At 45.1% G+C, this 21,028-nt stretch overlaps 1 protein-coding gene across 1 annotated transcript in view; it reads left to right on the forward strand.

Annotated features, from left to right (window-relative positions):
- Positions 1-20,679, forward strand: part of nlgn1 (neuroligin 1) — a 178,500-nt gene extending 157,821 nt beyond the window's left edge. The window contains exons 5-11 of the mRNA XM_030373259.1: positions 11,540-11,752; positions 12,840-13,106; positions 13,800-14,161; positions 14,581-14,741; positions 15,793-15,949; positions 16,408-16,485; positions 16,983-20,679. Coding sequence (XP_030229119.1) covers positions 11,540-11,752; positions 12,840-13,106; positions 13,800-14,161; positions 14,581-14,741; positions 15,793-15,949; positions 16,408-16,485; positions 16,983-17,654 — 1,910 coding nt within the window. The 3' untranslated portion in view covers positions 17,655-20,679. The remainder of the gene's footprint in view (positions 1-11,539; positions 11,753-12,839; positions 13,107-13,799; positions 14,162-14,580; positions 14,742-15,792; positions 15,950-16,407; positions 16,486-16,982) is intronic.
- Positions 20,680-21,028: the final 349 nt, after the last annotated feature.

The following is a 21,028-nucleotide window of genomic DNA, read 5'->3' on the forward strand; positions in this document are numbered from 1 at the left end:
CAGTGCTTTTTATTACAGTTAAAGTCTCAAGGACCTTTCCCAACACACACTCAGAGGATGGTTTGACGAAAGGCTGTGATGAGACCAAGGTGGGACATTCAGAGCACCTGATTTCCTAACAAGAAAGTGTTGTGTTGAACACACAAACACACACTTTGGTATTCTATTGTCCTCATGTTGTCAAACATATTTTTCAGATTCAACAAATTGTTGTGTTTGAAAAATGGCAAGGTCGAAAAATACGTTCTGTCCTCTATCTTCAAAGATTTCAAACTAGGGATATTTTGGTTTCCAAGCATGGTGCCAAAATGTGTTGTGGTACCACCTTCTAAAGGTGTGTGTGTGTGTGTGTGTGTGTGTGTGTGTGTGTGTGTGTGTGTGTGTGTGTGTGTGTGTGTGTGTGTGTGTGTGTGTGTGTGTGTGTGTGTGTGTGTGTGTGTGTGTGTGTGTCAATCATTTTTGATGCCACTCCAGACGTCCGGCTGTTTTTGAATCATAAATACCAACCACAAAATCAATTTTCTGGACCCACTAAACATTTTCTCTTCTCTCATTTATTTATTTATTCAGGAATTTCATTTGTGATAAGGCCCTGTCTGGCTCTCTACCGCAAAGAATTGTGGGAACCCTGACTTCCGACAATGGTGTGTGTCGGCTTGTGTGTGTGTGTGTGCGTGTGCGCACAGACTTCAATAGGCGCCTGTCTACAATAACCTTCTGTGTGTGTGTGTGTGTGTGTGTGTGTGTGTGTGTGTGTGTGTGTGTGTGTGTGTGTGTGTGTGTGTGTGTGTGTGTGTGTGTGTGTGTGTGTGTGTGTGTGTGTGTGTGGGGGTGTGTGTGTTCGTCTGCAATTCTGTCTGTCTGTCTGTCTTTTTGTGTACGTGTGTGAACACACACCTGCACTGTTGAAGATATTCTTTTCCCCTCACACTCCTAGAGAGGTTTGACAGCTAGTCCCCCAAGACGGCATGGCACCTCTCTCTTCCTCTCTCTCTCGTTATCTTGTGTGTGTGTGTGTGAGTGTGAGTGTATGTATGTGCGTGTGTCTGAGTGTGTGTGAGTATCTGGCTGTCTGTCTTTCACCATCCTTTTCTATACCCCTTCCCCTTCTCCCATCTATTTTTAATTTTATCACTCTCTCTCTCTTTGTTCTTCTTCAGCTCTCCTTCTCCATCTGATTTCGCCCTCTCTATCACTCTCCCTCTGTCCCTCTGCCTCCCCTTCTCTCTGTCTCTGTCTCTGTCTCTCTCTGTGCTTCAATCTTACATTCCCAGCATGCATTGCAAGGCTGACAGCGCACGCTCGACTTTGAGTTAGTTTTCCTCTGACAGTTTCATGTGTATCCTCAAAATCCCCTTCACACATCCCAGGCAAACACACATGCACTCACAAACACACACATGCAACACCTGCTTACATGCACGCAAACACATACACACACACACAAGCACATGTACGCACATAACACACACGTGCACATACACGTGCACAATACAAATGCATATACACACAGGATGACTTGCCCTCTTGCGCCCACGTCCGATTTGGTGGCTTATAACACGTTGCAAACTTTGAACATCTTTCTATGTGAGTTTGTGTGTGTGTGTGTGTGTGTGTGTGTGTGTGTGTGTGTGTGTGTGTGTGTGTGTGTGTGTGTGTGTGTGTGTGTGTGTGTGTGTGTGTGTGTGTGTGTGTGTGTGTGTTTTTCGTGTGTGGAGTGCGTCCACTCCAAGACTGATCAGCCATACGACACATGAATAAAATATATTACCACCATAGTAGTTAGTCCATGCCTAATTGATGTGCTTGGGCTTCGTCAGTAGAGACTGTCGCCGATACTGCTGACTTACCAATGCTCTATTCCCTGCCATTCATTCCCCTTTTCATCTCGCTTTCATCTAACCTTAGAGGGGGGAATCATACCCTCAACTCCTTTACTCTTTTTGTTTTTGCCGTCTGTTGTTGCTCATCTCTCGGCTCATCTGTCAATGGCCTGATTGCTTTGGAATGCATTCATGCTTTTTGTCGTTTAACAAACACAATTTCTGGGTCAATCCCATCAAACTGTCACATTTTTTATATTGATCAGAAAGTGTTAATCATATCTATGACACAAAATCCACAATCTTAAAATGGTGCTGGTAGCGAGGCGTAGCGTCAGCTGTGCGTTTCATTTCTCTTTAGTAGAAGCTTACAGGGGTCCCTAATTGTCTTTCTTTATGAGGATATTGGAGCTGCTTTCCATGTAAGAGGGTCAGGAGAAGTGGGGCAGGTGGCTTGCTGCGATGATGTGTGAGGTGTAACTTAACAACACATCAGTGCAATGTAACGCTCTGCGGTTGTGTGTGTGTGTGTGTGTGTGTGTGTGTGTGTGTGTGTGTGTGTGTGTGTGTGTGTGTGTGTGTGTGTGTGTGTGTGTGTGTGTGTGTTTGTGGTTGTGTGCGTGCGTGCGTGCATGCGTGAGGATGCTTGAGGTGAGGTACATTGAATAATGAAGTGGATTATGAGTTGACCTGCTGTGTAGAGTGCAGGGCTGGATCGATAAAGAGATATGTCTGAGAGGAAAGTACATCAGCATCGAACGGGAAGGAGGGGGGCATTCCATGAGCCGATTACATTTGAACTCCTTTGAGATGCGCGGGCGAATGGGCTGGAACGTCAAATACAAGCCAGGTACAGAACTATGGAATGATATGCAGTGCATCATGAATATAATGGAGGAGGAAGATACAGAGGTTAGCATAAACTGGAGTCTATGCCGACCTAATTGCTGAATTAATAACAGAGTGACATGCTTTTCAAGGACTGAACCATTGTCTGGAAGTAATTTTGTGGTCTCAACATTCAAAATCCAGTACACTCAAAATATTCATATTGAAAGGTAATGCCCCGTTTACACCATCCCGCTAATGGCCGCTAATGGCCGATGGACCACCGATGTGGAAGTCGGGCTGATTCGGGTGACATCGGGCTAAAAATGTATATTCGGGTCAATTTATCGGGGTAGCATTTACACATACCCGATGTTATAACGATAACATAACGATTTATGCCAGGGAAGACACCCGAAGTGCGTTTGGCGTCATTTGACGTCATTTCGAATGACGCCAAACACGTCAAATGACTCGTTTGGCGTCATTTGGCGTCATTTCGGGAGAAGGCAAAGGGGAGACTGGTTTAGACTGATATTTATTTATATATTTATTTATATTACAATAGCGATTTTATAATAATGGGCGAAGTACCCCTTTAATTATAAAAGTAGGACATCAATCCGTCACCCCCTATTTATACCCAAGTGGCAGATTGAGGGTCTTCCTTAACACAATTTGGTCACAATCATTTGTCGAGGGTTCTCGAGGGTCTTTCGTGTGTTGAGGTTTCCGATATAAAGACGATAAAACACGATAAAGCGCGGAAGATTAACGAATATAGCCGATGTACCCCAGGAAAATTCCCGAACGACTTGCGATGTCTTACGTTATACTCCCGTTGTCCCGTTCTATTCCCGATTATAGCCGATTAGTCCATAGCAACACCTGGTAACCGATTCTACCCCGATAGACCCAAAATTAACAAACATGTTCGTTCTTTGCCGATGTTACCCGATGTTGCCCGATCATTGAGCTTTTCTTCCCGTTGTCTAACGATGTTCCCGGGAAGAGTAACGGTGTTTCCCGATGCAACCACGCTATTTGCCGATGTTATAACGATAGCTGCTGATTTATCCATCGGGCACCATCGGGGCCCACTATCGGGTAGGTGTAAACAAGGCATAACGCATTAGCAAGAGAAATATTTAAATAAAGATCAACAGTTTGGGCTTCAAAGCAATGCCTGGACATATTTAACCTTTATTGAACTTCACAAGGAGACAAAGACGAGACATTGAGGAGGAACGGAGCAGAGAGTTCCATCTGAACAACTAACCTTTTCTCATTGTGTGTGAGAGAGTGAAAGAGAGAAGAAAGTAAGCAGTAAGTGTGATTGATACATAAAGAGTAGAGACTAGATTGTAGGGACTAGCATGTAGTTCCTCTAGCGGCCTTTAAATGGTTCACGGTAGAGATTAGCATGTAGTTCCTCTAGCGGCCTTTAGGTAGTTCACGGTAGAGACTAAGGCTGCATTCAAATCAAATCCCGCATTGCGACGATAAACGTAGAGGTATTTCCTCTAATGGCCTTTCGGTGGTTCGCAGTGGTTGGATGCAGAGTAAACCGCCATTATTCTAAAGTGGGCAGAAATGTAATTAAGATTTCCTGATACGAAACCAATATCTGTTATTTTCCCTTGTTCGGTTAGGAGCTCAGTTCATCTCCATATCATGTATTTTTAGCGCCCATTTGAGTGGTTTATTTAATTAAAAAGTTATTAAGGACTGAATATTGCTGAGTATTTAGCCTTGAGCTAGTGTGAGGCGGCCATTCAATTCCCCCCCTCAATCTGCCAAATACGGATTGTTTTCGCTGCTGGTTGCAAAAATCTCAAACGGTGGCAATGATCCATGGAAGACGAAACTACGACCATGGTGTGTGGGGGACCTCACGGTAGCTAATTACATATTTTTTAACAGTAATGACAGTCTGCGGACTGATAAACAGGGAGAGAGAGAGCTGGAGACTGCATGAGACAGAATGAGAATGAGAGAGAGGCGGAGGGTGAAGGAAAAAAGGAAGAAAGAAGAAAGAAAAGAGAGAGGAAATAGAGGCTGGTTTCAGCCTCTGATGGCCTCCCTCACCTTTTTCTTTTTCTTTTGCCTCTTTCCCCTGCGGTTGTCACCTTGCACAGTTATCCATTTGAAACGAACTACCTATCCTCTCTCATCTCCTCAGTTCCCCAGTTAGGGGATTGATAGTGGCTAGTTGCTTGACTACTACAAGTCTTTCCTTTTATCAAATATTCTCTGTCATCTCAAACGTACAGCGTGGACCTCTGTTCCCTGTTCACACACTCAACTGACATATCTGTTTTTACATGTCAACTTCAACATGCTAGAGCTAACTTGTGCTTTTGCTATATTTTGCACGTGCACATACACGCGCACACACACACACACACACACACACACACACACACGCACACACACACACACACACACACACACACACGCACACACACATCCAGTCACATCTCTGCACCTGGCACCTCTACCTCACACATCACCCCCCCTGTTCTCCCTTCCCTTTTCTTCATGTTGTCATCTCACATTCGTCCGCCCCCACCAACCTTCCCTCACATGCTGTTCTCTCTGTCTCCCAACATCTCTCGATAACGCTATATCTTATTCATTGGCGCAGCCTCGCGCTGTCTTCCTTCAGCTCTTGTTTTAATCCCCCACTCACTTCATCTCTTTGTCTTTTATCTATCGCTCGCTATCTTTCTGCTCCTTATTGCATTCCTTTATCTATTTTTCTTAACATCTTTGTGTGTTTCTGTATGTGTTTGTTTCTGTGTGTGTTTGTGTCTGAGTGTGTATGCGTGGGTGGGTGTCAAAACGTGAAATGTGGCGATATGCTCATACTGGTGAAAAAGGAAGTTAGGAATCATGCACATGCATCATGCTCATGCGTCATGCTGAAACGTCAGAACAACAGTCAGAAGTCAGGGACATTTGTTAATTGGGATTAAACACAACGTGTACTGTTAAGTAAAAAATCAGTCATTAATTTAAAATCATATCATTTGAGTTGAATTGAAATTGAATTAATAACATTGATAAGTTCTATTGTATACATTTCTATGACAATCAATTTATAAGCTGCGTAAATATGTGGTATGGAATTATTTTCTCTGAAAGATTGATCTGGCTCAGTGTGTTGCATCTCCAGGCATTTAATATTATTACATTTATTTCTTAAATAATTACTTTACAGCTTCCGGTTTAGTAACTTCCGGTTTAGTCACTTCCAGCGATCTTCCTGTTAAACTTAGAAAGAATGGCCGACATGTGCGTCGGAACATAATTAATCAGCATCCACTTGAAGGCATCAGAGACGCAATGCCGTGAGTTCTTTGATTGTTAGAGGACATGTTGAAGATGTTATATTATGGTGGATTTAGTTCGAAAAACTGTTTGACATGTTGTTTAGGGCGATTTGGGTCGCAGTTGTGTACAAGCTAAAAAGCGATGCAATTGTCAATCAGAATGCCTAATTTCAATATTTGACAGTTTCCATTGTTATTTATAAATATGCATAACGTGATGTTTAGTTATAAAGTTTTGTCATAAATGGACACAATATTTTTTTTGTGTATTTTATTGGCAGTTTTCACCATCTGTTGATGAAGAAGTAAGAAAGTAAAAGGTCAAGTTTACTACGACTCTGTCTTCATTGGCTACGGTTTAGCTCAGTGTTTAGTCAGAGTTTTGACACTCTGCACGAGAACATTACACTTAGACTTCGCCACAGAAGTATAATGCTTTCACAAACCCTTACATGCATACAGACCAGCATGTTTGCATAAATATTAACACATAATCCCACATTCCATGTATCTTTTCCTGCAATCATAGACTTGCACACATACACAAACATATGTAACATACTGACTCTTTATCCCTTTATTTTCATCCGTCTGTCCGTTTGTGTGTGTGTGTGTGTGTTTGTGCGTGTGTGTGTGTGTGTGTCTCTCTCTCGCTGTCTCTTTTATTTGTTGCAAATAAAAGTTAATCCGCACATGCTCATCCCGTGAGCAAACACAGTTGGGCAGTGACCCAAATTAACATATGCATGTGTTCTCTGTTCTCATATAGAACAACAGCCAGATGTCTGAGAATTTGACCACTGTGGGCGAGTGTGTGTGTGTGTGTGTGTGTGTGTGTGTGTGTGTGTGTGTGTGTGTGTGTGTGTGTGTGTGTGTGTGTGTGTGTGTGAGCAGGGATGGAGGGAGGTTGAGTAATGGAGGGTTGTTATAGTTTAGAGAGAGAGAGAGAGAGAGAGAGAGAGAGAGAGAGAGAGAGAGAGAGAGAGAGAGAGAGAGAGAGAGAGAGAGAGAGAGAGAGAGAGAGAGAGAGAGAGAGAGAGAGAGAGAGAGAGAGAGAGAGAGAGAGAGAGAGAGAGAGAGAGAGAGAAGCAAGGCAGTGAGGGCACTCATGTTATGTTAGTCTTGCTGTCTTATTCTGTGCGACAGAGTGACTGGGTAAAATACACAACATTGTATGCTGCAAGCTATGAAGCCTGTCAGTCCGACTTGGCAGGGGCTGGCAAGAGTGTTAGGTTTTGGGTTGATGTGTGAGTGGATGTTTGTGTGCGTGTGTGTGTGTTTGTGTCGTGTCTTGGCGTGTGTCTGTATGCAGGAGGGAAAGGGTTCATTGTGAGTTAACGGTATGTGTGTGTTTATGATGGGGTGATGAATTATGACATAACATTTATTGTTGTACCATATATGTACAGCATTTAATATCAGATTGACATTTAACTGCTGCTTAATGTTTGGCATGTTGACCTTCTACCTAACCCTGAGTTGTGTCAATGCATATTAAGCCCTTTCTGTGTGTTGCCTTGTAACCTACTGATCTGAGACCAGACCATCCATGAGAAATTGCACTCCTCTGGCGGTCATTGTCTCCCTTCCCTCTATTCCTCCCTCCGCCTTCTCCCGTAGGCCGCAGGGTGAGTTAGCAAGGGAGTGAAGGGGTTACAGAGAGAGCGAGCAAGAGAGTAAGGATTAGGGGCATACAGAGACCATGACTGTGGAAAATAGATTTTGATGATTCAAAAACCGAAACCAACTGCCAAATCTTCCAAGCCCTTGAGCTACAGCCGAGGCAGAAGAATGGGGAAACCATGTGTATATAGGTGCTTTTTCTTTGTGGCATTTCGTTATTGTCATCATTATCATTGGCATTGAATAAAAAAAAAACAAGTCCAAATCATTTGACGGGTTCGAGGGGGTGTCATTTGTGTTGACACCAACACTTGCCGACAGTTTTCCCCCCAAAGCCTTCTGACGTGAGTACATAGGCGTGGTGGTTGTCAAGTATTTGTCACGTGTTCATTTCTGGGGGGAAAGAAACAGGATTTAAAGTACCCTCACGCACTTGTGAAGGCAGCGAATGGAGACACACGAAGGGGTTGTGTGCCTCTATACGCTGTCTTCACAAGTGTACTCCTACCGTATTCCTTTTACTCTCCACCCCTTGCCTTAAATGTCTGAGTGAGACGGGAGCGAAATGAGGCAACAATTTCAACAACACAGAAATAGTCTGTGAAAAAACTGGATAATTCCAGTGTTTGTTACCTTACCATGTGCTCCTCCCCTTCTCTCTCCTTTTCATTTCCTCTCACTCCTTACTTATGTTTCCCTTACCGAAAACCGTACCACACCATACAATGCAGTACAATACAATGCAGTTTAATACCATGCGGTATAATACAATGCCGTACAATACAAAGCAATACAATGCAACGCAATACAATGCAATACAATACAATACAACCAAGAGGCAGCCATGACTGTCTGTTTGTGAGGCTCATGAGGAAGAGACTAGCATGCAGCTAGTCAGAATACTCTGCCCCCATCCACAGTCAACGGGAAAAAATGTAATTTTATGTCAATGTCACTCATTGTTTTTTTGCAATGAAGTGGTGGTATTTGGACTCATATCTACACCATATCTTGAAAACACCACAGCATAAACATACAGTTTAGCCGCTTACATTTAACATATAACCCTAACCCATTTTCTTTGTATTTATGTATATGGAATTTAATCTAGATAAGATGCAATATCATGTATATTTGAAACTATTTAAAAAAACAAGATTGACTAATATTTTATTTATCTGTCTTTGAATCCATCCATAATCATGTATTTGTCTTCTCTAGATATGCATCTTCCTCCCATTTTGCTGAAATAGTTGAATAGCTGAGCAATAGCAAAGCAAGAGAAAATCCCCCATCTGATATATCGCTAATCTGAATAAACATGATGAGCTTTCTGTCCATGATGCAAGTCATCACACACTTTCCGAAATGGACCATATAATCCTATGCTCTACTAATCTTAGGTAAACTACACAAGGTTAACTACACATCAAAACTAAAATAAACTACACTGTACTATACGATATAGAAGACAGTACTATACAACATTGAAACTATGTAACCTTAAATAATACTATACAGTGTACCAGTGAGAACAGTGTTCTGTTCTCAGTTAACCACCATGCTTTGGAAGGACATGGCATGAATTTATGTATGTTTCACTTTTATGAGTTACTGGAGTGTGTCCGCGTGTGTGTGTGTGTTTGTGCGTGCGTGTGTGTCTGCGTGCGTGCGTGTTTGCGTGTGTGTGTGTGCGTGTGTGTGTGTGTGTTGATCAGAAGCCCTTTCCTGGACCTCACCCACTGCGGTGGGCTTGTTAATCATTTTCCTCCCTGTCTCCGGGTCGTCCCCTCCGCAGCGCCTAGGCCTTCCCGCACCTCCCCGGTGAAATTGAATCAATTAAATGCTCTTTTGTAGATAGGCGGCCGGCGCTTCCACAAGATTAGGCTTTGATCAAGGAAACACACAAATAAATAAATAAACACTTGCCGGGAAATGAAACGGAAAACCAATGGAGTCAATGAGTCAGTCCTGTCAAGCCAACGACGTGCCTGTTTGTTTGATTGTGTGTGTGGTGGGGGGGTCTGTTTGTGTGTGTGTTGGTCTGTGTGTGAGAGAATGTGAACGTGTGTGTGTGTGTGTGTACGTGTGTACGTGTGTGCGTGTGGGTTTGCCATTAAGGCCATTACTGATAAAAGAGCTTTTAGCAGTGACATTCAGAGGATGAAAAAGGGACAAAGCACTTCCTACGACAGACATGTAAGGAAGAGGGGCTTCTTCTATGGGTGTGATTCCCCCCCACTTCCCCCTTCTTCCCCCCCCCCACCCATTCCACCAACACCACCAAACCACAAATACATCTCCACCTCAGCCGGCTGATCTAAACAGCAGCAGAGCAATATTGATTGTTTTGCTCCGAGCAGGGGGTTTCTAATTGAAAAATGGAGGGACAGTAGACCTGGAATGGACGGAGGGAAGTGAGTGAAATATAGAGGGAAAGGTCAGGTTAATAGAGACAGGGTCAGGGGAACCAGAGATTAACAAGATAGGTGGTCGGAGTGGCGGTAGTTGCGGAGGTGGACAGCCACCGGGAGCGAAGGTCAATGTCGGAGTGTAACCAGGCGGCTGGGTTCCTAAGGGCAAGTAAATACTGGAGCCGAAACTCTGCGATAAAAGCACACACACACACACGCGTCACCGACTCCGGTTTGTTTCAGCTGACTTTTTTTGTCAAACATATATGGAGCGTTGCGTCACCTGGCACTGTTTCAACACAAAGCATTTTTACAAGCACCATTTATTTTCTTTCAGATGGAAGATTGTGCTTTTGAAATGCTTCAGAGGCGTGAAATGTGTGTCTACCGCTGCAGCTTTATTATGTTAACGCGTCGTACATATGGTGTTGGCTGCCGGATCAGGCCCATAACTCTCTTTGTTAGCCTCAGCATGCTCGACCATTTAAGTAGCTCCGTGGGAAAGGAATCCTGTTTTATTGCAATTATGAAATGGCCGTGCTTGTTAGTTTCCCTTTCTACATCTGCTTTGTTATCCCTGTTCAATAAGTCCAGATAGGCAGGAAAATAAAAGACTGAAAACGAAATGGGGAAATGTCCTCTCTCTCTTCTCTCTCTCTTGTTCTCTCAAGCACTTTGAGTCTGCCTTGTGTATGAAAAGTGCTATATAAATAAAGTTGCCTTGCCTTGCCTTGCCTCTTTAGTTGTATTTTATGGGCCTATTTAATTATTCATCAATTTTCTTTTCAAATTGATCGTCCTCGACTAAAGAATGCAGAGGGATTTATCCACCACCAGAAGTTGGCAAAAATCGATCTGGCCCTGTGCGTTTGTAGCTTCACATCTGAAATGAGTGCTGAACACAAACCCGCCATTGTCAGGAAATACAGAAAAGGGAAATAAACAGAATGTCCCGGGCTGCTTTCACAACTGAATCTTAATTTTACGGTTGCCATATTATTCTCTCTCTTCCAGCAGATGAGCATGTTATTCATGCCGCTTACGCACCATCTTTCAGGGTAAAATAATAGCAGCGTCTTGGCTAACTGACACGAGGGTCTATGGAGGGAATACATCTGTTGTCCGGCTATAATACTGTGCTTCTTTGAACCCTGAAACACAGAGGCTCTAACCAGCATCCAGAGTGGGTAAATGTACATGAAAGGAATAATACACAGGCCTGTGGCCTGGCCTTTGCCACCTCATTGTATTATTATTGGTTTATTAATGTTGCTAATCTTCCCTCTCCAAGACCTATAGTTTTCACCACTCAAACTTCAAATTCGAAACTACTCCAAACCAATCATGTGTTTTACAAATAGTAAGCCAGTGCTCACCTCCAGGATGGACTATCTTTGCTCAAACACTAGGTTGAAATTGTCCACTGTGACTGGTTGACATTGATCCTGCTGAAGGGGGACAGACGGGCTGAAACGCACAAGATGAGCCTAACCTGAACTGAATTCCTCTCTGGCAGGCTTCCTGAGCACGGGAGACCAAGCGGCCAAGGGGAACTACGGCCTCCTCGACCTGATCCAGGCTCTCCGCTGGACCAGTGAGAACATTGCGGCCTTTGGCGGCGACCCCCTGCGCATCACAGTGTTTGGCTCAGGGGCCGGGGCGTCGTGTGTCAACCTCCTGACGCTCTCCCACTACTCTGAGGGCAACCGCTGGAGTAACTCCACCAAAGGTAACAGGGCCTCGTGGCATCTTAGGAGCCTCGTGGCTCGGCAGCACTGTGTGTCCGTTTATAGGGAAAGACCATCTGCCCTGTGTAGAGGCCTTGCTATGGCTTTGTTTGATCATTTATCTGAAATAATTACTTGCAATTGCTTGGATTCATTAAGGTTTGTGTTAAAACACATTTTTATATGGCATATATGTCCTTCATTTATGTTAAACGACAAATAATGATGAAATTATGAAAAAGATTTGAATTATATCTCGTGTTAGCATCGTGGTAGGCAGTGAGCCTAGTAATCTGTATTCTGTATTGATTTTGCCTACATTTATTTCATTAAGCATACACGATGAATGACATTCTATGTTTGTAATATATAACAAACCAGATGTTAGTTTAAATGGTGATGCTTTTTGGTGACACAAAAACTGACACGCCCAACCAGCGTTTCATTCTGCCTGCCTAACGAGCCTTACTAATGAGGGAAAACATTGATATTATTCAATCAAGAAGGTTTATATTGAGCCCAGATGCTCATGGAGGTTGGTTTTGGTTGTTTCACAGCCATTTATTGCTGTTGTTGATGTACTGGGATACTTCTTATTTCCCCATGTCTTTTTCACTGTTCCTATTTTGATCCAAAATGTACATTCATGCAAAAAACTAGACCATTGCTTTTATTTCAATATAAAGATGCTTTAGGATAATCTAGGTTAGATTTGAAAGTTGTAAAGAGATAGAGTGAGCAGAGGAGACCACCATTGACAAGTGTTCCATTTACTACACCTGTGATTTAGAGGCCAGATTAATCATCCAAAACAATCACGGAAGAGTTACCCTGATTGGTCAGAAATGACCCAGGAGCAGTTTGTAATCGAAATTGGCTCATACAGAGGCAGGCACAGTCAACTCTATATATAGAATCCACTGTGATATTCTATTTGTTGTTGAGTATTTCACTCAACAAAAGCTGAAAGTCGGCCAAGCCATTTGTAACAAATTACACCCTAATAATAGCCCTTAAACTACAATGCCTTTAACCTCATACACTCATTCCCTTCCAACCATCCCTACCCTTTGCTCCCAAACCACCTAGGTCTCTTCCAGCGGGCCATAGCTCAGAGCGGCACGGCGTTGTCTAGCTGGGCTGTGAGTTTCCAGCCGGCCAAGTACGCCCGCATGCTGGCCCGCAAGGTGGGCTGCAATCTGCAGGACACGGTGGAGCTGGTAGAGTGTCTCCAGAGGAAGCACTATAAGGAGCTGGTGGACCAGGACATCCAGCCTGCCCGCTACCACATCGCCTTTGGACCCGTCATCGATGGCGACGTGATACCAGATGATCCCCAGATACTCATGGAGCAAGGTAAAGGTGGTGAAGCACGAGTACCCCTTCCTTTATCCTGAATGTACGGAGATACGGTGGTCTGCCCTTGGATGTCAGGCCAGGATTCCCACGCATCCAAGACCTGGATTAAAAGAAAAAGTTTGTCGGAAGCTCGAAAATAAATAATGAGTCAAATGTTCCAAGACTAAATTTGAAGCTGTCATGGAAAGTTGCAGGATTACCAAACATAATCATATTATATACTTATTTATACTGCTACATATTGTTGCATACAGGAATGTCCTGGAAAAGACCTGAAATAGATTGAGTCAGAAAGAGTGGCAGCCCTGCAGGTCATAGAGTGACAGCTCATGGATGCATTAGTCAGTTGTATAGATAGGAAGGAAATAAAAAAACACCAGCCCGACAGCGAGGATTAGAAATCTTCAAAGCAGTCATCCAAAGTGTGGAAGAACAAGTGTAAAATGGAATTATGACAAAGGCCGTATGAGGGGGAGTTCAAGCTTTTTCAATCCAATGTTTTGACTACTCAGATAGATGGCTCTTGTAATGATGATCTTAGTTCCGCTTATTATTCATACTTTGTACGCCGCCTGCAATATCCTAAATTTTTTCTCTATTTGATCAGAGGATTGGTATTTGCCTCCCCTTGTTTTTGCTCCTGTTCAACTCTACACTCTCCCTCTTCCCCTTTGACTCCCTCCGCGGCAGGCGAGTTCCTCAACTACGACATCATGCTGGGGGTGAACCAGGGTGAGGGCCTCAAGTTCGTGGAGCTGATCGTGGACAACGAGAACGGCGTCCAGGCCAACGACTTCGACTACGCCGTCTCCAGCTTCGTGGACGACCTCTATGGCTACCCGGAGGGCAAGGACATCCTACGCGAGACCATCAAGTTCATGTACACCGACTGGGCGGACCGACACAACCCCGAGACACGCAGGAAGACCCTGCTGGCGCTCTTCACCGATCACCAGTGGGTGGCGCCTGCGGTGGCCACGGCTGACCTCCACTCCAGCTTCGGGTCGCCCACCTACTTCTACGCCTTCTATCATCACTGTCAGACGGAGCAGGTAGGCAGCTCATCTGGCTGTCCAACGGGGCCTTGTTCCATTGATTAGACCATAATGAGATGTAGCCAAAAAGAGTGTAACTAGCTGACCTTTTCTGAGGCTCAAGGTGGGTTGTCTGTAGATGGATTGGCCAACGGTTCGTAATGATATTCTTTTCGAAGATACAAATTTTTCGGGCCAAATGTCACGCAACGAGAGACAAAATTTCATATAACGTTTAATGTAGCCATCAATATTTTGCGTTTCTTTTACCTATTTTGTGTTCAATTTTGAGTTGACATTGTCATCCGTTACAAAGTCATTAGGTATCCATTCTGGTCTACTGTGTTTATGTGCAGCTCCTTTGAGTTTCTATCAATAGTAATGCCTTCCTTAGTGTACGTTGGTGAATGTTAATTGATCTGATCTCTGATTGAAAGGTGCCACCGTGGGCAGATGCAGCCCATGGGGATGAGATCCCGTATGTGTTTGGCCTGCCGATGATCGGGCCCACGGAGCTCTTCCCCTGTAACTTCTCCAAGAATGACGTCATGCTGAGTGCCGTGGTCATGACCTACTGGACCAACTTTGCCAAAACAGGGTACAGTTTAGATGCAACAGAAAAGAAGTGTTGAAAAATGTATAAATAAAAACTGTTAACTGGCAGCTAAACACAGGGCTTATGCATCAGTATTCAAAACATTGTTTGGCTAATAAAGCCAATAGCACAAGCGATAATATTTCCCTAATCATTTTCTACTGGAAAGCTTGATCTCCAAGTTCCACAATTGTTTAATATGGCATAGGTTGCTCATTAGATTAGTATAACATAATTTTCCGGTAATTGTTCCGCAATTACTTTAGTAGAAGTGCTTGAACAACATTAAATCTACTCTGACACATTGTGCTTTCCCTGTTCCGGCTTTCAATGAGCTTGGCAATTAGGTTTGCTCATTATTAAGCACATCCATAATAAAGAGTCTTTTGTGCAGTAAAGTATGATTGGTATTCCTTGCACATGCACACATGTGGAATACTTTCCTCATTAATGTCCGTAACCTGTGGAGTGGCATTCTCGATCCGAGATGAGGCCAAATATATTCTGCCTATTCCTCACATTGCCTTTCAGCATTAAGTCATGGCAGTAATTGTCTTTGAAGCACCTAATGAAGGGCATTTGGGCTCTTTCTGTGCACTGCCCAAAAGGCTTGAGGGAAGCCGGAATAGACGCTAATGATCTACATATATAATCCTAAATTGACGTGAAATGCAGGCCACCTTGAAGATTTACGCCAGTCCCTTGAATGGTTAAGTATGCTCCTGATGAGGTCTGGCTGGCTACGTAAGCTGCTTCCAGACAATTGGGCGCTTATTGGGTCTGAATGGCCCTCCATAGATCACATGGCTGGCCCTTTCCCGCTTAAATAGGGTGTAAGTAGGTTTTTTGTCATGAAACATGGCAAATGGGCTCTCTGCTTATCCCCTTTATAAAAATAAAAGCAAGAACTGTACTTCTGTGTGTGTGTGTCTCGTCGTACAAATGTTCTCCCTGTGGTATTATCACGGCTGCTGTCATGTGACTCCCATTGTGACTCCCCTTCAGGGATTCAGTCGATACGATCTAATCTCTCTTGTACTCTTACTATTCACAGGGACCCCAACCAGCCTGTGCCCCAGGACACCAAGTTCATCCACACAAAGCCCAACCGCTTCGAAGAGGTGGCCTGGACACGCTACAACCAGAAGGATCAGCTCTACCTCCACATAGGCCTGAAGCCTCGTGTCAAGGAGCATTACCGCGCCAACAAGGTATGGTCACGCACACTGCAGTGGGCATACTCCGTTCCCCTGGTTCGGTTTGCTTTGGTTTAGGTGTGGTTTAGGTTATGGTTTTGACCCGCTTGATAACGTCAGAAAGACAGGGTCATTAAAGGGAATTAATCCACAGGATTGTCATGTAGAATTGATGCAGACATTTGGCACTCACTCACTCTTTTTACTGTGAATGTAAGCCTTAAAAAGTATGGAGAATATTTTGAACAGATACAGTCTAACTTATCCAACTTTTGGAAACTATTCACACATTCAGGTGAAATATCCACGTCTAATTAAACAGTTGCTTTACCTTGTCCCAACCTTGGAACCTTCTTCCTTTCCTTCTGAGGAATGTTGTTGGCTGTACGGCCCTGGCTCTGAGCTCCGGTCCATAGTCCGTCAAGTGTCCTCTCTGCCCACTCTAACTCCGTGTGCCATGCTCTGGTCCCCAGGTCAACCTGTGGCTGGAGCTGGTCCCACACCTCCACAGCATCAACGACGTCACACAGGTCCTTCCCACCACCACCAAGGTGGGTCATTCAGCTCCAGTGTTTCACAGATATATACTGTATTAGCATTGTGTATGACTTGTGATTACTATATGTGTAACTATTATTATAATTATTAGTTTAATAATAAACACATGACTACTGTTATCATAATGACAATGAACAAACTCAACCTGTTGTTCAGGAGATAGAGCAGGTTGCTTGGTAACCGTAAGGTTGCTAGTTTGATCCTAGGCTCCTCCTAACTGAGTGTTCAGTTGTCCATGAGCAAGTAACCTCACCCTCACTGCTCCCGACGAGCTGGCTGTCGACTTGCATGGCTATCACCGCCGTCGGTTTATAAATGTGTGTATGAATGGGTGAATGTTTGGAAATATTGTGAAGCGCTTTGAATGAATGAATGAATGATCTTTATTTGTCAAAGTACATGTACGTGTACAGCAACATTTGGGAGTGGCCGCTGGTTAGAAAAGCGCTATATAAATGCAGTCCATTTACATTAACATCTCCCGCACCAGGTGCCCCCGGCGGAGGTGACCAACCGGACCCCCAAGACCAAGCCGTTCGCCACCAAGCGTCCTAACCCCACGCCGTACCCCACCGACACGCAGGACAGCCTGAACCAGCCCCACCTGGTAGACCAGCGGGACTACTCCACGGAGCTGTCGGTCACCATCGCCGTGGGCGCCTCGCTGCTCTTCCTCAACATCCTGGCCTTCGCCGCCCTCTACTACAAGAAGGACAAGCGGCGGCACGACGTGCACCGGCGCTGCAGCCCCCAGCGCAGCGCGGCCAACGACCTGGCACACCACACCCAGGAGGAGGAGCTCATGTCCCTGCAGATGAAGCAGCACTCGTCAGACCTGGACCCGCGGGGCCACTGCCAGGGCGGCATCGGCGGCGGCGGCGGCGGAGGCGGCGGCGTGGTGGTGGTGGGGGTGGGGGGCGGCGGGGGCAGCGACGGCATGCACGCCCACGACGCGCTGCTGAGGACTGCCTGCCCGCCGGACTACACGCTGGCCATGCGGCGCTCGCCGGACGACATCCCGCTCATGACCCCCAACACCATCACCATGATCCCCAGCAGCATGGGCGGGCTGGCGTCGCTGCACTCCTTCAACACGTACCCCAGCAGCGGGCAGAACAACACGCTGCCGCACCCACACTCGCACTCCACCACCCGGGTATAGCCCAGCCACGCGCCCCCCCCTCCCCTCTCCTCCTCCTCCTCCTCCTCGACCTCCCCCCTCTCCCCCCACCGTCGGACGACACGACGAGGCGTACCAACACCGCAAGGCGAGGGAGACTCTGAGGGGCGGAGGTGGAAGTGGAAGGCCGAGCGCTGAGGTGAACACGGTACATCCAGAGCTTCGACAGGAAAAGGGGTCAAGGGGCTGTCGTCGGCTGGATGGATGGAGCCCGGGATTCCGTCCTCGCCGGTGGAAACCTTTTACGGAATTACAGGATTTTATTGGAAGCTGGAAAATATTAAATATGGTTTGTTTGGGGGGGGGGGGGGGGGGGTTTTGTATAAAAATAAGAGACGTCGGGGAGAAAACAAGCAAAAAAGCATTTATATATCGAAAGAACTGAAGAAAAGCAACTTGACAGACTAAAACAGAGTGGAAGATTGCTCGTTTTTTGGGGTTTCAGCAAAAATAGGGTAAAGGAGTTTTATTCGTTCTGGAGACATATATGGCCTTTGGGATCTTTTGACAAATGACTGCGTGATAGTGTTAACTGGAAGCAGAACGGAGCATCAGACACACCTCGAAGGTGGAAAAGGGAAAGTGCTTTGTAAATGAAGGAAAACATATTGTTTTCCTGTGGCAAAAACTAGATTACTCTTTTGTGGAACAGAGAGCAGATGCTGTGCCAACCTAGTTTAGGCATGTGTTACCTTCATAAATGAGCTATGTAAGATAAGACAATAAACAATCAGGAGAGGAGCAAAAAAAACAACAACAAAGAACTGAAAACTTTAAGTAAAAAGAAAAAAAAAGCAAACCTGTATGCACAATGCAGACATTTTAATGAGCGAAAAAAAGAGAAAATGTCACAGATTCTTTTCCATCCATTTATTTTCTTTCCTTGAGGGAGGGGGGGGGAGGTACCCGTTGTATTGTATAGATCCTATTTACATATCTAAATCTGTACACTTAAGCACCAAGGCTGTTAAGAGGGCCCTCTTCTCTCTGGGGTTGGGGGCAGGGTTGGCTGGGGGGGGAATTGGGGAGGGCCTCTATACTGCAAATCTGCCAGCAGGAGTGCACCAGCAGGAAGCAGATGATCCAACCACAGGCTCTGCGTTTCTGCCACTTAACAGCTTCATCACACAAGTGCTGTCAACAGGGAGAGCTCTGGGCGCGGGCTGGGGGCTGCGGGGGGGTGGCAAAGGATATTTTTAGCACGACGCGCATGACAATTTATCTGCTTGATGGCTGCTCTGCTGATTATGTCATTATTAAGAAGAAAAAGTCTGACCCCCTCCCTCCCCATTCCCTCGCATTGGAAATAATCTCAGATGGAACACTATACTCAAACTCAATCCTGATTGGATAACAGGAGACACACACGACCTTGATCACATTACGCTTTCGAGACAATGGGAAATTCAATTCCAGATTAGCTGTGAGAATAACGCAGGGGGTTGGCTGGGCAAATGGTAAAGGTTCATGCATAACATAATATAGCTTGAGTGGAGCTGGGCATATAAGAACTAGTTTTGTACTCTGTGTGTTGGTACAAATTTTTTGATAGTGGTTAAAATCACATTACACTTTATCAATGAAACTTTCATTGTACCTTGGGTTGATATCGATGTTCTTTGTAATTCTACCTATTAGTTTTGATTATCACCTCTCTTGCTACTAGCTATAAACCACCTTGCTGTATATAAGTAATCTCCTGCACTGTTTATTCCATGTCTCTCTTTCTATTTCTTTTCTTTCATTTTGTTCTGGCTGAACGTGTGTGTGCTGTGTCCACACGACAGATCCCCCCCACATCACACACCGGCTCCGAGGGCTAGCGAGTCTAAAAATGGTCAGCAAAGCGACGGAAGATGGCATCGAGGAAGAGAGGTTTTAGAGTCTCTTTGGGCTATGTAGCTTTTTCTGTGTTATTATAATTTCATATAGCCAACTTCCAAAGAGCTGTTTAATGATGAATGCCTATAAATGACTCATAAGGGCCAAGGGACCATGGTATGACAGCAAGCATTAGGAGCAGCTCTCAGTCCTTCCCTGGCATGGAACTTTTATAGTGAGGGGAGAGAAGAAGGGATGAGGAAGGAGAGGAGAATGGCTCGGAGTGAACAAGCAGAGATTCAAAGAAGGGTTGTTGTAGATCATCAGATATATCTATTGCCTATGTTTCAGTGTGCCAAGGTTGACTCATTGTTGAGGCACATTGCATTCAGGGGAAAGAAGTGGATGCGCTTCAACACATTACATTTTTTAATCGTACCCCTTTTCGCTTTTTTTGTTTTGGAAAATTCTCCACAAAATAAACTGTCTGTCAAATCTGAGTAATTTAATGTCAACGTTCAAAATGGACCTGTCTTGTCCTCGCGTCTCTCTCGCTCTCGCTCTCTCTCTCTCTCTCTCTCTCTCTCTCTCTACCGTTCTGTTTCTTTGTTTTCTATTTCCATGCAGGGTTGCATGACCGTAGGCGTCCGGTCCACTACGGCCTGTGTTGCTCGCATTGTGAGGCTTTGTAATCCACCGTTTTGCCAGTAGACGGTTCACAGCGCGAGCCTAAAGCACCCCTGCCTAGGCCCCCCACTCATCTCAGCCTTCCTTTTCTGCGTAGCCGGCCTCCAGCCCCCATCGGAGCGCCACGAGATGACTGGCCTGTCCGACCCAGAGGGCGGGGGATGCAGCAGTCCACCACAGGGCGCAGTACAGTCGGGTGTACACAGGCTGGAGGAGCCCCCTACGCAGCACCAAGCCTACTGGGCTCAGATTTAGAAAACCTATAGGCTGCAGGTGCATAGGCGCGGCCCCTCGCGAAACTCAAAGCGCTCGTCTCACCTTATTTTGCCCACCCCCCCCCTCCTGCCGACGTGTGGATGGATGGCTCTGGAGTTCAGAGAGTACGCCTGGCCCCACTTGACTGGCTCACAGGCACTGTGCAGTCATTCAACATAATGGCTACAGACGCGTCGTATACCCTCACAGCTCGGCGCGAGACAAGCTGTAAATATGGCCGTGGTGGGGATGGTGGGGGTGGAGGAGGTGGTGGAGGTGGTGGTAGGGGAGGGGAAACAACAGCTATTTCGAAACAATCTGAGAGGAGGAATTTTAAACCCGATTTATGCCAAATTAAAGAAATAGTGGAAAGGGTTAGGGAATTCACCATACACCATGCACATGAAACAAAAACAGCAGGCCTTTTGAACTATTATGGTCTTTTGGCCAACCTCTGTTGAAACATTAATATATATATATATACAGTATATATATATATATATACCATTTCAATCTACATTGACTTTTGTTTTTTCAAAATGTATGCTCAACGTTGCTGCAGAAAAGATGATGAAGCCATGGCATTAGGCTAC

This window comes from Gadus morhua, chromosome 12 (genome assembly GCF_902167405.1).
Source record: "Gadus morhua chromosome 12, gadMor3.0, whole genome shotgun sequence".
In the NCBI taxonomy this organism is placed as follows: domain Eukaryota; kingdom Metazoa; phylum Chordata; class Actinopteri; order Gadiformes; family Gadidae; genus Gadus; species Gadus morhua.